Below are 18,694 nucleotides of genomic sequence, written 5' to 3' on the forward strand. Positions count from 1 at the left end.
TGTTTTATCAAGTTCAACTCAAATAATGTACTTTACCTTTAGAAAAAAGGGCTAGCCTTAGTCTTACCTTCGAGCTAGCTCATATAAGTGGTAACCTTTCTATTTCAGCAAAATACCTTGAACACAGCTCACAACCTTGCCTAAGCAAGGAAAATTTGTTGATCAATAGTTTAAAGTATAACATTTACCTACGTGATGCAAAGGAATGGTCTTCCACAACTTAAAAGGGTTATGTTATACTACCATAGCAAAAGGTCTTGTTAGGCAAATGATAAGGAAAATACTCCTACAATTCTTTTGGAATTTCTTCAAAGCTCTTACAAGACTTTAAGTAACTAGATTGTCAACCCCATAAAGCTCTAGTCAACCCCTTTAGTTGGTCCTAAAATGTTGGGGACCATTGAAAAGTCCACCCTCTAGAGTCACATAAAGCATTTTGTAAAAGATTTTGCAAAGTTAGCCCAAACTAAAAGGTTAGTCCTCCTAAGAACCTAGAAGGTAGTCTTGTTATATTTGGATAACCCTTGATAGGTATACAATTATATATTTTTAAACACATTAATATGTAAATATCCAAATCTAGTCGTTGGTTTCCCAAACACAATGAAGACCATTTAATTTCATTTCGTTTATTTTACGGCTTAAAAACATGTTGCAGATAACATCATAATAAACATTTAATGACGTCAAAAGCATACAAGTTGTTGATAGAACCAATATAACAAAAAAAATATAAATAAAGTTCCCCACAAAATCATAGGCTAAAAGTTCAAAAGAACAAATCTGAAAATTTGAAAAAAAATATTAACATGGCAATTGTATCCCATACATTTTATTAAATTTGCATTATAATGTCACCAACTTGATAGAACCAACCACTATGGCAAGAAATATAATATAAAAGATAAAATTCTAGAATACAAGGTGTTAGGTGTTGATAGAACCAATATAACAAAAAAAAATATAGAAAATTCCCCACAAAATCATAGGCTAAAAGTTCAAAAAAACAAATCTGAAAATTTGAAAAAACATATTAACATGGCAATTGTATTCCATACATTTTATTAAATTTGCATTATAATCTCACCAGCATGATAGAACCAACCAACTACTATAGCCAGAAATATATAATATAGAAGATAAAATTCTAAATATATCTAAAAATAACTAAAAGTTCTAAAAAAAAACTAAGAAAAAAAATTGAAAAAGAAATTAACATGTTAATTTAATTCCACTCATCTTATTAACTCTGCATTATAATATCACAAGCATGATAGAACCAACCAATATAATAAGACAATTTAGAAGGTAATATTCTCAATATAGAAAAAATTCAAAAAAATAAATTTAGATTTAGTCAAAATATGGTAGTAAAGCCTGTCCACGTCATTGATATTATATGAGTGAAAGGTCCCAGCTGGATATGATAAAATTTAAAAATTACAATTAAAAACCAAACACTAGTAAGAATGTAGTAAAACGTAAAACGTGTCAAAAATAACTCCTATTAGATCATTTAAAAGGTTCCCAACTCAATACGATGGAATTTAAAAATTAGAATTTTCCAAGTCATAATGCATAAAACCACAAAGCTACTATATCAAGTTTGTCAACGTCACTGATAATAGATCATTACAAGATTATTATAATTTTCCAATTCATAACGCATAAAACCACAATGCTACAATATCAAGTTCGTGAACGTCACTGATAATAGATCATTACAAGATTGTTACTGATAATAGATCATTACAAGATTGACCGCTCATTATAATGGAATTTAAAAATTATAATTTGCCCAGTCATAACTTCTTACGCATAGAAAAACAGATTGACCGCTCATTATAATGGAATTTAAAAATTATAATTTGCCCAGTCATAACTTCTTACGCATAGAAAAACAGATTGACTGCTCATTATAATGGAATTTAAAAATTATAACTTGCCCAGTCATAACTTCTTACGCATAGAAAAACAGAGTGCACACTAAGATCCAGAAGATGAACCATGTATTTAGGGAAATGTATGTCCATAAGAAAAGTTCATGACCAGCAAATGGATTCTCTCTATTGATATTTTAGAGGAACTAAATATGTTTTGTCTAATAATGCTAGATTCAGATGAACCTTTTTGATACACTTCATTACTGAGTGAGATCGCCCATAAACATGATCGGAAATAACAGCACCCCTCCTTTACAACACACCAATGCCTGCTGACAACAAACCAAGCCTTGCTGACAAGACAAATGAAGTTTATCGTTATGCTCCCCATTAACCATACATTTGTGATGGACATTAAATATTGAACTTTATCATCATGGTCTCCTTTAGTTATACCTTTGTGGTGGAAATTAAATACGTTTTTGTCTGGGAATGCTCGACTGCAAAGGATTGAGCAGAAGCGGATGCCATGAGGTGACTCGTTGTCAGCAATATCAACAAATCTACAATCACAGTCGAGGAAAACAACAGTTCACCGTATTTCCAGTTTATACTCAACATTCAGGTCCAATTTATTCTACACATTAATTTTGAATGTATATCGAGTTTCCATGTTTTTTCAATGCCTTGGAACTTTCCAAGTGCCCATGTTACTGGGTAGGTTGCATCCAAATAGATGGGTGAGAATGGGTTGTATTCCTCTTGCCAATTTATCTGTGAAAGAATTTGCTCTTGCACATGCACTTTCTATGTAGACCTAGTAAGATGGACACATTGTTTTCCAAGTAGTTGGATAATTTGTTCCCTTCACCAATATTTGCTACTTCTTGCTTATTTTCATATACCCTGAACAAGGAAGAGTGTGATAATTGATTTTGTATACAAGTTTAGAAAAATGCAAAATTTGCAAACAAAAGATGAGTTTCAAGGTAAATTAATGATCTGCATTCCATGCTCCATACATAAGTTACATAAGTTCACAACTTCATGTGCCAATTGCAATCATTACTGCCATGGACAGTGACTGCAAGATACAAATTAAAATACCCCAGATTGAATCAAAACAAACAAAACATATATCCACTCCTAAAAATATGTCTCTGAACATGCCCCGTCACTGTTTCTAGTTTGCTTGAGAATATTGCTTTTAAATGTCAACTAAAGAACAATATCCAACATAAAACAAATATCAGCAACGGGACGCGTGTGACAGGCTGTAGCACTTGTCCATGAGACTTAGTCATTTGACCTTGACTAAACCGCACCTGACATGGGAGAAAAGATGACCGGTTTTGAGGTATAAAGTCGATGGCTTATTTCATTTTTACTAAATATAACAATTTTTTAATGCAGCAAAGACTTTGACTATGAAGCTGTAACTTACCTGCATCTATCTCAACAATTACATTATACACACTTATTATGAACCTAAGCCATTGTAAATGAATAAAATTCACGTGAATTGGATTTCTTTTGCAGCCTATAAAAATCATGCCTTTGATTTCTTGAAGAATGTTTCAAGTCAGGAAGATCAACCTCCGACATTTTCTTTTGAGCATTTGCCACTCGTCTCTCCAAAGAGCAATCTCCAGCAAAGAGCATTTATCGTTTTGATAATTCTCCAGCCACTAGAGAAGAAAAGTCATAATTGGCTCCCGACGAACTTGAAGCTTCAGAGACAGGCTTTAACGGACTTGTGTTAGCAAGGCCAGAAACACTTGTGGTTGGTCCAATCATGGAAGAATCAGGGAACTTGTAGGTCGTTGTAAAGCCAGGAATAGGCATATTGTACATGCTGTAAAAAGAGAATCATTTATTCATAAATATGCAAATAAAGAATATCAAAAATAATAAGAGTTTCATCCAAAACCTTCACATCTTTATGAGAAGCATTCTGATATGCCAACAAAAAAATAAACACAAGAAAAGCTAGAAACTCATATATATGTAGTAAAGCAGTACCCTGAAGCTCCAACGGAAATTTGAGAATGTGGCAGGCTTGCTTGTACAAATCCACCTACCTGTTAGCAAGATAAGTGCAATTTCATATTTCAGATTGAATCCATTGACAAGCACAATCTTAGATTTGAGACAGCACAAACAAAATCCCAACCAGAGTTTGAGATTGACAAAAGGATTCAAAGCAAAGAGGGAAGAAAATATCCTACTAGGTAGAGAACCGTGAATTACCTGAGTAGATGGTCGGAGTCCATTCTGTGTTCCCAGACTATTCATAGATCCTGGAAACTGAAAATTGGCATTTTGCTGAGCTTGCTCAATGGTTAATCCCAGACCATTTACTGGTTTGGTGGCATTACTATTTGGTAACTGCTGTTGCTGAGTTGGGATCAGAGGTGCTTGCTTACCAGATGATGCAATGGCAGTCATCAACAAGGACTGCTGTTGAGCAAAAAGTGCTGCCATCTGTTGCTGATGTAATGCATATGGGGAAGACATGGTTGACTGCTTGCAAAGAAAAGCAGAGTAAACCCTCAAGACGCTAAAAAGTCATATATTGCTCAACTCAAAATTAGACACAGATGCTAATCTAGTAATCACCTTTTCAAACAAGCTCATAATATCATCCTTCTTTGCAGCTTGTGGGAGCTGCCCATGCGACTGAGGCTGAAGTGGAGACTGTGACTGAGGTTGAAGTGGAGAGTGCGATAGAGGTTGAAGTGGAGAGTGTGATTGAGGCTGAGGCTGAAGCGGAGAGTGTGATTGAGGCTGAGGCTGAGGCTTCACAAGGCTATCATGGATAGCAGCAGATGGTTTAAATAGATCCTCCAATCCTGACACAATAACATTTTTATCTTCTGAAGATCTTGTAACATCATTTTTTACAGTCAACTCGGATGCTTCTGCAGCTGTAAACAGAATAATTTAGCGAAACTTTCTGACCAGAATATGCATTAATCTACACTTCCAACAACCACCCAGACTATTTAAATAAAAGAAAAAAACCCTAAAAAGGGAAATTCTTACACTGGAATGCTGCCCAGGAATTGTCATCATCTACTTGAGAAGATGACCCATCAACATCTTCTGCAGGCTCCTCAATTCTTAGAAGGTCAAAAAGATCTGTTGCCGCATCAACCTTCTTGGCAGAAGCTACATAAGCAGACTGTACAGGCTGTGATGAATTCTTAGGAGCTGGAATGACTGGCATTGCAGGACTTTTCAATGCCTGCTACAAAAAAAAAAGAAAATTAGTCCAAAAACAGCAACTCAGTTTATGTATTGGTGTTAGAATGAAGTACTCCAAAATGTTTGCGACAAAAGATAACTGCATTCATGTCATCTCTCTCTTACTCTAAGCTACAGTCCATTTTTAATGGTGTAATAGGGTTGCAGGGGAGCGCCCCCCACCCCTGCTCCCAATTCGCGCTCCCAAACCAACCAAAAAAAAAAAAAACCCCGCACCCTGCCTTCGCCAGAGCATTTTCAGGAGTGTTCGCTCTTTGACAGCTCCCGTACACTCCGGGGAGTGTTTTTTAGAGGGGGAGCGATCACTCCCGAGCGCTCCCCCTCTAAAAATACGCTCCTGGCTGGCAGAAAAAAGGGCCACGGATGAGAGGGAGGGCGACGCCGGCAATGGAGAGGAGATAGTAAAAGGGAAGGAAAGGGGAGAGGAGAGAGAAAAGGGAGGGAAAGGGGAGAGAAGAGAGGAAAAGGAGGGAGAAAAAAATAAATAGACTCTCTCCCCTCCCATTATTCACTTCATCCATTGAAAGCTTGAGCAAGAGAGTTTGGAGCAAGAGAGAGTTTGACGCTCGGAGAGAGGAGCTTGGTGAGAGAGGAGCTTGAGGAGCTTGTAAGGGGAGGTTGGAGCTTGGGATTGAAGGCCAAAGAGGTAGGAACTACACTCTAATCTAGCATTTTTTTATGTTCATTGCTAAATAAATAAATAAGTAATTTCTCTATTTCCCATTCCCATTCCTCCATTTTTTGCAAATTCAAAACTTCAAATTTCAAACATCATGGTTATATGGCTTGGAATTTTCTTCTTCTTGGTTCCTTTTTTGCTTATTATGGTGTTGGAGAGTAGGGGGGTTGAGCATGAAGAAGAGGATGAAGAAATGGGTTATAGTGGATTTGATGAAAACCTCGGAGAGGAATACCTTGGTGAGGAGGAAGAGAGTGAACATGATTCAGCCCAAAAAACTAAACAAAACCAAACCCCATTGTGGAAATAAGTTTCTAGGCTTGAAGCAGGGAAAGGGGGTGGAACCACTAAATTTGACTACCCCCATTGAAAAAAAACTTACACAGGTTCATACACCCGTGCAAGAAGGCACCTTTGTGGGAAAAGGGCATGGGATGAAGATAAAGCAATAGGAATCAAAACTTGTACAAGTGTGTCAACAACAGATAGAGCCAAATACACAAGGGAAAAGGAGGAACCCAATACAAATCTAAAAAATCAAAGGGTTTCTTTGAACCAAGCTCACAATCACATCAACATGCACAAAGAACTCCTTCAGCATCCTCCCATGGCATTGGATATGGAGGCACAGGGTCACCAAACATTTCTTTAAGGTGTAGAACCATATCATATTTCCTTGATGAAGGGTGTAGGAATGATGTGGATTCAAAAGTTTACCGGTTTCTCTATGCATGTGGGATACCATTCAATGTTCTTCGCTCACCTTATTGGCATGAAATGGTTTCTGCCATAAATGATGCCCCTGAAGGATACAAAAGCCCTGGGTATGACAAGGCTACAACCGTTGGATTTTATCGTGAAAAAGCACAAATATCACATTCTTTGAGTAGAATGACAAATTCTTGGACTGAACATGGGGTGTCCATTGTATCTGATGGATGGACAAATGTAAAAGGCAAGTCATTGATAAGTGTTTTTGTTGTGTCTGTTAGTGGTGCCATCTTTCTTTCAGCATATGATTACTAAGAGAAGTTCAAGACTGACATCAACAATGCAGAACCATTACTTGAAACAATTGAACGTATTGGGCCATACAATGTTATCCAAGTCATCATTGATAATGTTGCTAACGTAAGGTAGCAGGAGCAATTATTGAGGATAAATACCCCAACATATTTTGGTCTGGGTGTTTGGTTCACACAATGAACCTTTTGATGCATGATATTATTAAGAACAAAAACCAACAATACAAATGGATTGGTGATTTGTACAAGAGAGGGAAACAAATGATAAAATTTATTACAAATCATAGCAATATCCATGGGCTTTTCCGCAGTCACTTAAGATTGGAGTTTTTGAAGATTGTGAAGACTAGATTTGCTACCTATTACCTCACCTTTAGGTGCCTTTTGAAGGCAAGAGAATCATTGGCTAGCATGGTATCAAGTCCACACTAGCAGGTATTACAGGAAAGGGCTACGAATGCAACTGACAAGCAAGGTTTTGAACAAGTGGAGAAGACCATTCTTGATGGTCAATTTTGGGCACATGTGAGGCAAGTATTGGAATTCACCAAGCCCATTTATCACATGATTCGTTTTGCAGATACAGATAAACCAGTGATTGTGGAGGTGTATGAGCAGATGGATACCATGTTGGGGCAAATAAAAGATATTGTTCAGAAAGATGATCCCAACTTGTATACACTGATTCACAATTGTGTGTGTACACGGTGGAATAAACTTAATGTTCCACTACATGCCTTGGCGTATATCCTTATGCCAAAATACTACTCTCCATCTTGGTTGGGCCAACCTACACCTAGGGGTGGGGTTAGGGTCAAACCCCATACAAATCCAGAGGTATCTACAGGATATATGGAAGCATTAGACAAGTTGGTACCTAACAGGGAGGAGTGTGCTAATCTGTGTCTTGAATTAGGCAGATACTTCAGTTGCACTGGTTTGTTTGGTTCTTTGCGTGCAATGAAAGATAGAGACAGATTTGATGCTCTCACACGGTGGGAAGCATATGGCAGCATGGGACTTTTGCCAAAATTGGCAAAAAAAGTTCTCTCACAAGTTGTAAATACTTCTTCTGCAGAGAGGTGTTGGAGCACCTACAGCTTCATACATAACGTGAGAAGAAACAAACTCAATGAAAATCAGGCAGAAAGCTTGGTTTATGTGCACTACAAATTGAAGTTGTTGAGTCATTACTGTGATCGGGCTTATGAGGATCCAACATATAAAATTTGGGACAACCACCCAGAGGATGATAATTTGGAGGATGGCATTATACATCTTGAAGAACTGGAAGCATAACTTATGAGAGATGAAGATGAAGCAACAACCATGCCACCCCCACCATCCAGTAGCAGTGCTCGAGTTCCAAGTCTTGTTCCTTTGATGTCGCCGCCACCATGTACATCGTGGAGGGCATTTTCCTTCTGGTTCTGGTCGTGGGACTATGCAAGATGAGACTCTTAGAAGCCCACCATGACCTTCTCAAAAATTAAACATTATTCGCAACGGCAAGAGGAAGTTGTAAATGATAGATTTACTTGTCTTTTCTAGTTTCTAGTAGTTTTAACTTTTAATAACTATTGACTCTTTCATATTTATTATGATAATTTTTGTAAATAATATATGTGTTAATTTTAGGTATGTTCTATGCTTAGAGCAATTTATTTCAATTTTCACAGTTAGCTCAATACCTTTTCCATATTAGCAATCGCATCAGAAAAATAATAAATTGCAGATAGAACAAAAACATAAATCGCAGAAGACAAGCCAAGACGAGGACACAAGATGTGGCGCTAGCCAGGGACAAACCCCAATGTGGGGAAACGCTTTATCAATTCTTCTTATTTGTTCTTCAATCGTTCAGCAGAGAGAGAGAGAGATAGTACATATACAACTGACGTCAACACTTTGACTTATCTAAATAAGAGCATAGATCATCTCTAAGAAGATGATACATGAGGTAGCTAAACTCAGTTGAAGATATTTTGCTTCAACTGATTCTCCAAGGTGACTCCATCATGCTACACCTATCATTGTGCTGCACCTCACTGTGCTGCACCCAATCATCATGTTGGACCTCATTACAATGTTGCATACATCATACTGTTTCACCTTCCTGTACTACATCATCTTGATGTACCTTACCATCTTGCTGCACTCACCAATGTTGCCTCATATTGTACCTCATTGTGCCCATCATGTTGCATCTCATTGTAGCCTTTATTATCATTGTACAACACTTTGCAAGTGTTGCACACAACATGCTACACTTCGTCATGATGCCCATTATAATGCAGCAGCATTCCACATCATGCCGCACCTTATCACAATGTTGTCACATCTCACACTGTTGTACCTTCCTGAACTGCATCATCATGATGTTTAGACGATTCTCTATTTGTTGCATTGATTGACATTAAACAATAGATTGGGTAGCCTTCATCATGGACAGGTTAGGCCATCAATAGTCCTACCTACTCTCACACATCGGCAGTCCATGCTGCTCCAACCCTGTTTGTTAGGGCACACTGTTGTAGCCTTAATGTTATCCCACAGTCAATAAGCCAACCCCATAATGGTTGCGGCCAGATTTCTCCATAACCAATAGTTAGGGTGAGACTAGAATCCATTTATTAGGACTACAGCTGGCTGTAAGTTGATCTCTACTTATTGATTGCGTCTAGGGCTCTTTTAGAGCTTCATTGGACTTCCTAAGGCCATGTATTTAAGCCTCTCCTTGCTGTGACGAATAGCCTCATTTAGAATAGCGTATGCCTATGATTTTATCTTTCCATGACTGCATCTAGGGTACTCTAGAACAGCAGCATTAGACCTGTGTTTAGGCCTCTCCATACAGCGTTATGGAAGCCTCCTTCACAATGTTAAAGCTTCTCCTTCAAGACAGCGTTAAGGTCTTCTTTTATGACTGCGTTAATGTCTCTATGACTGTGATAAGGTTTCTCCTTCCTGACCGCAACTAGGAAGTCTCCTTATCTATGATAAGGCCTCTTCTAACACAGCGTAGGAGGGTCTCCTTTAGGGCAGCGTAGGTGCCTCTCTTCAATGATAATCATCCTTCAAGACTGCGTCTATAGTGCCTGCTTTAAACAGTGTCTAGGGCTAGGGCATCTCCTTCACAACATGACTGCGTCCTATAGGTCATGCGTAGAGCTGTCATAAGCTAGGGTTGTGCTAGGATTGTGTTTAGACTGCATGCTTAGGCTCCTTTCCTCCTGCGTCTAGGGCTTCCTCCTCTTAGACTTCTCTTCCACTAAAACCCAAAACAAGTGGAGAGAAATTAAGAGTGAAGTGTGTGTTCAAATGACTATCAAGTCACCTCCTTTTATACTAAAACGTTTGAGCACACATGGGGGTTATTTGGTTGTTGGCCGACCTTGATGAATTGTCCCTTAACACAAATAAATTCATATCTTCATGAAAACTTATCGGAATCGGATGATCTTTGATCTTTAGATCAATCCTACACCTCTCGATGAGAGGGATCCAAGAAAAATATCAGCTGCCATAAATAAAATGACCCACATGGAGTTTGGCCCTAGTTGCGACTTTTAACACTCCCTCTCAACTAGGGAGAACTCCATCTGCTGATCCATCTGCCAGACTGTACTATCTCTGCCATCAGTGCCCTACACTACTCTACTCTATTGTACCATGAAGAAGAAGAATTGATCGAGAATGTCTCATACCATTCTCTACTAACCCAAATTCAGTCCCATATGAAGAGAGTGTGTCATACCACTCTCACTGATCCCAGATCAATTCAAAAAGAGGGTGAGTTATATCACTCTTACTAACCCGAAGTCAGTTTCATTGATTCCAAATCAATATCACTAGAGAGTGTCTCAAACCACTCATACTGACCCAAAGTCAGTTTCATTGATCCCAGATCAATATCAAAAGAGAGTGTCTTGAATCACTCATACTGACCCAAAGTCAGTTCATTGATCCCAGATCAATATCAAGAGAGTGTCTCAAACCACTCATACTAATCTCAGATCAGTTCCAAGAGAGAGTGAGCTATATCACTCTTACTAACCGGAAGTCAGTTCCAATTGATCGCAGATCAATGTCGATCATCCTAGCATAGGGAGTACGGTAGATACACGATGCATCCATCGATACTACTATGGTCCCTAACCCCATTTCCCTACTCATTGGCCAAATGAGAGGTACTTCCCATGAGTCCCAGACTGCATGGGTAGGATGCCTCAACAGGAGAACCACTCATCCTGTCCATAAATCACCACGGGGTATCATAGGGGAAGGCTGAACCATTCACCCTGTACACAACACACCATTAGGGGAGGGTGAGTCGCCCTATGGTCGCTTGTTGTTCCAAGAAGTACCCAAGCCCCTCGGAGCTCCCAGAGCTCAATGCATGCATCATACAGGACCCTCATAAGAGGGTCTCTCAACGACTCCAAGTCGTTCTATAAAGTCACAAATTTGACTTTTCCTCGGGGCTTCGACAGAATGTCCGTGACCTACACATCAGTCCCAATGCGATGGAGCCTTCTTGCTCATCGATGTACCATATCCCAGATAAAGTGGTACCTGATGTCTATATGCTTGGAGCGATCATAACACATCGGATTCCACAACAGTCTAATCCCCCTTTGGTTGTCACAGAAGATCACGGTGGTAACCATCATATGTCAAACAACTCACTGAAGAGCTTCCTCAACCAGGCAGCTTCACATGAGGTCATACTCGTAGCTATGTATTTGATCTCAGTGGTGCTCAAAGCAACCGTCTTCTGCTTCATGCTCATCCAAGATATCGAAGCAGAACCCCCAAAGAGAACCAACACTAAGAGGTGCTCTTGCGATCCTCCACACTGCCTGCCCAGTCAACATTCAAATAATCATGTAGCTTCACATTTCCGACAGTGTATCTCAATCCATGAGAGCTTGTGCCCCGAAGATATCTCAGAGGATTCTTGGCACCAATCCAATGAGGCTCAACCATATATGAGCTCAACATGCTAACTGCAAAACATATATCCGGACGGGAATTCACCAAGAACATCAATGCTAAAATGAGTTTGTGAAACTCTGAGGCATTTCCCAAATCAGGTCCAACATCCCTACCACATCGCTTCTAAAAGTTAAGATCCGTCGAGGTAGTCACGGGCTTGCAGTTCATCATTCCAAATCCGTAATCCAACTCCCTCTTACTTTTACAAATGAGAGGGTCTGCACCTGTGAGAGAGAGGTCATCCTCATAAGGTGCTAGTATGAGAGGTCTATCATCCAGAACCTTCAAGTAATGGTTTGGATCAGCTTCACTCCTAGTGAATCTCAGCTTCATCAGACAACTATTAATCCTCTCATATTAAGCTCGAGGTCTTTTGCTTCAAGCCATAAAGGGCTTTCTTCCACCTGCATACATGAGATTCTTGATCATGAATCTCAAACCCCTCGGGTTGTTCCAAACTTGTGAACTTGCTACATGAGGGGAATGGTCCCCTTGTAAGATTTTCCTTTGATACATCTTGGACATGTACCTTCATGCTCTTCTTGAATTCAGGCATCCTTGTCACCATCTGACTCACATCGGGTAGGGCCCCATAATAAGCAGACCTCTGCTGCTATAGATGAGATGTGTCAATTGACATGGTCCCCAATGACTTCCTGCAACTTGCTACAAATTGCCAACCCTAAATAAAAGCATCTTTGAAAATTCTAGTTTCAAACACATACCTTTCCATCGATGAATGCCACCCTGAAACCTTTGATTTCCATTGTCGAAATGGACACTAGGTTCTTCTTGCGATCAGGTGCATAAAAGAGATTCTTGTAAACGAATCGAGTTACCCTCATTCAATTGGGAGGTAACATTCCCTACAACATTTCTCGGATAAGTGACATTGACTCCAAGTATAATCCCACAATTGTTTCCATCTCTACCAATTTAGAGAGTGCACCCTTCTATCCGATGAAGTGCCTTGAAGCACTACAATCAATAAGCCAGATTCCCAAAGAGTTTGGAGGAGATGGCCAATATAAGATAATGCTTCTTTATCTTATCAGAAACAACATTTGATTCTTCATACCTGGGGTTCCTTGCTTTCTTTGAAGAGTCGGCTATTTCCTTGATGACCTGCATTACCTGTCATTCCTCCGATCATTGAAGATGTCCATGGAATGATTGTTATCATCATCAAGTGATGTGTCCCTACCAATCGGTCACTCCTTCACATAATGGCCAAACTTATTACAAACAAGGCATCTGCCTTTCCTTCCACCCTTTGATCCAGACTTCCCATTGAAGTGATCTTTAGGTAGGCCATCAGATGCTTCCGCTGCGCCACTCGGATAATATTCACTAGGGCTTGTAGAATTTCTGATGATAACCACAATGATGAAGAAATTACATACCTGAAAAGAACTTTCACCAACCTAGGATACAATAGTAAAAACATCCTCAAAGCCATTAATAAGGCAAAGACTGGGAGCAATAAAAACAAAACAATAAACTCTGGAACTTCTAACGCCTACCTTCCATACATTCAAGGTGTCACAGACAAGATAGCCAAAATTCTCAAGAATAAAGACATCAAAACTTCATTCAAACCCCTCTCAACTATCAAACAAAATATGAAATCTCTTAAAGACAGCCAGGATCAGCTTCAAGGGAAAGGTGTTTATGTCATAAGCTGCTCATGTGGAAAACAATATATAGGGGAAACTGGCAGGTCGGTAAGGATAAGACTCAAAGAACATAGCACTGACATCCGTAAAGAAAGAACTCGCTCTTCTGCCCTAGCTGAACATGTAGGAAAAACTAACCATCACATATGCCTCGAAGAAACCAAAGTCGTTGCTAAGGAAGAACACCATTTCAAGAGGAAAATTCGTGAAGCTATTGAAATCATAAAACATCCTAGTAACCTTAATAGGGATGGAGGCTGGGACATTAGTAAAAATTGGAACTCTCTGCTTAAAAAAAGTTATCCCCCCCACCCTCCACATCCCCCTTCTCCCTCCCACATTTCCTTGTCTTAACTTGCCCCCCTCTCTCATCCTTAATATTCATGCTTCTGGTAGAAGTGTCGACCTGTAGCTACCAAGGCTTACCTTTAAATCTTAAATAATGTTTAGAACTCAAGACTTCCAAGAAATTTCATATTTAAAATTAAATTTAATAATAAATCAATTTATATCTAGGTCAATAAAACAATATAAGCTAGATTAATAAAACATTATGAAACCTAATATATTAAATTTATTAATTAAACAATATGGTTCATAATTTGAAAAAACAATATAAAACTATATTAATTAAACATCATATAACTATACAAATCTATAATAATTATACAATTCATAGGAATATATATCTAGGTTTATTAAACTATTGAATCTAAGCTAGTAAAACAAATATATATAACCTAGAGTATTAATCACAGTCAATTTAACAATAAGCATCTAAATTAAAACAAAATATGACCATACTAATTAAGCAACAGAGATCTATATAAATTATACAATACAAAACTTAATTAATTATACAATATTCATTATGGACTAGATTAATAAAACAATATAGACTAGATTAATAAAACAATATAAGAGCTAATATATTAACTTTATTTATTAAACAATATAATTCAAAATTGGAAAACAATATAAAACTATATTAATTAAACATCATATAACCATACAAATATGTAATAATTATACAATTCATAGAAAAATATATATCTAGGTTTATTAAACTATTAAATCTAAGCTAACAAATATATAAAACCTAGATTATTAATCGTAGTTAATAATAGGCACCAAAATTAAAAACAAAATAGGACTATACTAATTAAGCAACCAAGATCTATTTATATTATACAATATAAACTTATAAATTATAAATGAATATTAATAAAACAACATCATTCACCTTTATTCAGCAGTAAGACTAGGTTTAGGGCTATTCAGTTAATAGGTTAAAAATAATAAAATTTAATAAATTTAATAAATTATTGAATGATCAATGGTCGGCTAAAACTTCCCCGTTGTCATCCTTCTCCATATTTATCACAAACTCTTTTTCCTCTTCTCTGTATACCAAGTCCTGATGATGAGTCTTGCTCTAGACTCGAAACGTCGACAAAAAAGAAAAAGATGAACACTGTGGATTATCCGAATTCAATCTCTCAAAAACCACTCCACAGAAACCTGCAATCCAAAATAGTTGCCCTGTACGGAGGGGATATATGGAAAGAGATACGAAATCTCGAAAGAACCAGGGTCAAAATACAGAGAAAGGAATCAGATCTATACTTCCTCAAGCAATGTCGCGATTCCAACCTTACCCCTCCCTTTGCCAGCATAAAGCACAGATTACACACCCGCAAAAACCACAAAATATTTGATCGTCTCAGTAAATCTCTTATTCGCCTAGAAATTCGCAAAACCAGAATCTCCTTGTGGAAGCTATCCACAGCAGCCTTCAAATCCCACTTGAGACTAGCATCCGCAATCGAAGTAGACCTCTGGAGAATCATAGATTCCTCCGCAGCGCTTAAAGCCAGCAAAGAAAGGCAATCCGCAGAATTAAGACATATAAAAAAGCTCCAGAAGCTGGATCGGCAATCGAACTATGACATGGGCATTGATCAACGTGAACACATATCTGGATTATTCGGTTCTGAGTCTCGCAGCAGCACCAGCAAAAAACCTTACAATGCAAACCACAAGAAAGGTGCAGAAGATAAAAACATCCATTACGTTACTATACGCAGCTGCGTAACAGATGCCGGTCCTGAAGAAGCTAACGCTGGACACGGAGAAGCATCATGCGCGTTTAAGAACCAAGCAGCAGCGTTACCGCAGGAATTAGATGTTGAGTCTAAAACTAATGTAGGAAACAGCGCTAATGAACCGGGCAGTCCTCTGATGATATCGTTCGCGGAAAGGAACGGCTCCGAAACTGAAGCATTAACTGATAGAACTGACATCGCTCACACCGAAACTGAAACGTTAAATCATGAAGCTTCAATCTCAGCAAAAGAATTGACTGCGCAGAACGTCCCTCAGACAAAACCTTTCATTGATAAGAGCAACCTCGATATCGAAACACCCTGGAGCAACGATTCAGCCTCAGCAACAGCGGAGCTTAGGGAAACTGTTCACGACCTGAGGAATAGCGTTGCAATCCATAATACAATAACTAACAGCACGGAAAACATTGATAAGAAATCCAGAAACAAGAAAGTAGTTAATATCTCTTCATATGAGCTAAACAAAGAAGAAGCCGAGGTCCTTAACAAAGGTCTTAATTTCGCGTTGGCCCCCAGCAAAATCCCTAATGAAGAAATTATTTGCAGCTTAGAAGATGGAATCAAGACCCTCAGCAGTGAAGACAAGGAGCTAGTTAGGCAAGAATGCGCTGTCATCCTTAGAAAAGCTAAACCTCCCAAGAGAAACCTAAACCCTGAACAGCTCAAAGCCATAAGGAGTCTAAGAAATAACAAGGACATTGTCATCCTAAAAGCAGACAAGGGTGGCGCCACTGTCATTATGAATCATGAGGATTATGTAAACAAGATGAAAGACCACTTATATAATAGTGGGAGCTACAAAAAACTTGAAGAAAACCCCATCTCTAAAATTACTAGGCTAGTAAAGAAAGCCATTAAAGAAACCAATCTTGATGATAAACTAAAAAAGCGCCTTACCCCTGATAGTGAAATCACTCCCCGGATTTATGGAGCCCCTAAAGTGCATAAAAAAGATGTTCCCTTAAGACCTATAGTCAACACTATAGGCTCCCCCACTTATGAACTTGCAAAATATGTTGCTAGCATCTTATCCCCACTAGTGGGCAAAACAAGCTCTTACATTAAAGATTCCAATCAATTTGTCAATTTCATTAAAAATACAACCTTAGATCCTGAAGACAAACTGGTTAGCTTTGACGTAGTCCAACTCTTCACCAAAATCCCCCTTGATGAAGCTATTCAAGTAATCAAAGAAGTAGCTGACCCCCAAACGGCAAAGTTAGCTGAAATTTGTCTCCGCTCTACCTTCTTCTCCTTCCATGGTGAAATTTTTGAACAAACTTCGGGTGTTGCTATGGGATCCCCTCTCTCCCCAATTGTCGCCAATCTCTTCATGGAAAAATTTGAAACCAAGGCTCTTGAGTCATACCCCTTAAAACCCAAGTTCTGGGTCAGATTTGTAGATGACACTAGTGTCAACTGGCCTCATGGGGAGAAAGAACTCAATAACTTTTTAAATCATCTCAATAGCATATCTGAGGACATCAAGTTTACAATGGAAGTAGAAGAGAACAACTGCATACCTTTCCTGGACATTCTTCTCATCAGAAACAAAGATGGTTCCATAGGTCATAAAGTTTTCAGAAAGAAAGCGCATACCGACAACTACCTCCATGCTGACTCACATCATCACCCAGCTCAAAAAATGGGGGTTCTGCAGACCCTCTTCACTAGGGCTTGTAGAATTTCTGATGATAACCACAATGATGAAGAAATTACATACCTGAAAAGAACTTTCACCAACCTAGGATACAATAGTAAAAACATCCTCAAAGCCATTAATAAGGCAAAGACTGGGAGCAATAAAAACAAAACAATAAACTCTGGAACTTCTAACGCCTACCTTCCATACATTCAAGGTGTCACAGACAAGATAGCCAAAATTCTCAAGAATAAAGACATCAAAACTTCATTCAAACCCCTCTCAACTATCAAACAAAATATGAAATCTCTTAAAGACAGCCAGGATCAGCTTCAAGGGAAAGGTGTTTATGTCATAAGCTGCTCATGTGGAAAACAATATATAGGGGAAACTGGCAGGTCGGTAAGGATAAGACTCAAAGAACATAGCACTGACATCCGTAAAGAAAGAACTCGCTCTTCTGCCCTAGCTGAACATGTAGGAAAAACTAACCATCACATATGCCTCGAAGAAACCAAAGTCGTTGCTAAGGAAGAACACCATTTCAAGAGGAAAATTCGTGAAGCTATTGAAATCATAAAACATCCTAGTAACCTTAATAGGGATGGAGGCTGGGACATTAGTAAAAATTGGAACTCTCTGCTTAAAAAAAGTTATCCCCCCCACCCTCCACATCCCCCTTCTCCCTCCCACATTTCCTTGTCTTAACTTGCCCCCCTCTCTCATCCTTAATATTCATGCTTCTGGTAGAAGTGTCGACCTGTAGCTACCAAGGCTTACCTTTAAATCTTAAATAATGTTTAGAACTCAAGACTTCCAAGAAATTTCATATTTAAAATTAAATTTAATAATAAATCAATTTATATCTAGGTCAATAAAACAATATAAGCTAGATTAATAAAACATTATGAAACCTAATATATTAAATTTATTAATTAAACAATATGGTTCATAATTTGAAAAAACAATATAAAACTATATTAATTAAACATCATATAACTATACAAATCTATAATAATTATACAATTCATAGGAATATATATCTAGGTTTATTAAACTATTGAATCTAAGCTAGTAAAACAAATATATATAACCTAGAGTATTAATCACAGTCAATTTAACAATAAGCATCTAAATTAAAACAAAATATGACCATACTAATTAAGCAACAGAGATCTATATAAATTATACAATACAAAACTTAATTAATTATACAATATTCATTATAGACTAGATTAATAAAACAATATAGACTAGATTAATAAAACAATATAAGAGCTAATATATTAACTTTATTTATTAAACAATATAATTCAAAATTGGAAAACAATATAAAACTATATTAATTAAACATCATATAACCATACAAATATGTAATAATTATACAATTCATAGAAA

General features: G+C 37.9%; 1 protein-coding gene across 3 annotated transcripts in view; it reads right to left on the minus strand.

The window, feature by feature from the left end:
- Positions 1–2,861: 2,861 nt before the first annotated feature.
- Positions 2,862–18,694, minus strand: part of AGD5 (ARF-GAP domain 5) — a 70,662-nt gene continuing 54,829 nt past the window's right edge. Inside the window, exons 7-12 of one of the 3 annotated variants that reach the window (XR_016259225.1) lie at positions 4,929–5,133; positions 4,503–4,810; positions 4,134–4,406; positions 3,906–3,964; positions 3,480–3,738; positions 2,862–3,208 (exon numbers count right to left, since the gene is read on the minus strand). Coding sequence is in view for 2 of the 3 variants with exons in the window: in XM_089425817.1 (XP_089281943.1) it covers positions 3,546–3,738; positions 3,906–3,964; positions 4,134–4,406; positions 4,503–4,810; positions 4,929–5,133 (1,038 nt within the window). In the remaining variant the exon portion in view is untranslated. Of the gene's footprint in view, positions 3,739–3,905; positions 3,965–4,133; positions 4,407–4,502; positions 4,811–4,928; positions 5,134–18,694 lie in introns of all 3 variants that reach the window. The other 2 variants (XM_089425817.1, XM_089425823.1) reach the window with 2 other exon arrangements.

The sequence above is a fragment of the Pinus tabuliformis genome, chromosome 6 (assembly GCF_031772625.1).
Source record: "Pinus tabuliformis cultivar Carrire ecotype Pingquan chromosome 6, CPIR1, whole genome shotgun sequence".
Classification (NCBI taxonomy): domain Eukaryota; kingdom Viridiplantae; phylum Streptophyta; class Pinopsida; order Pinales; family Pinaceae; genus Pinus; species Pinus tabuliformis.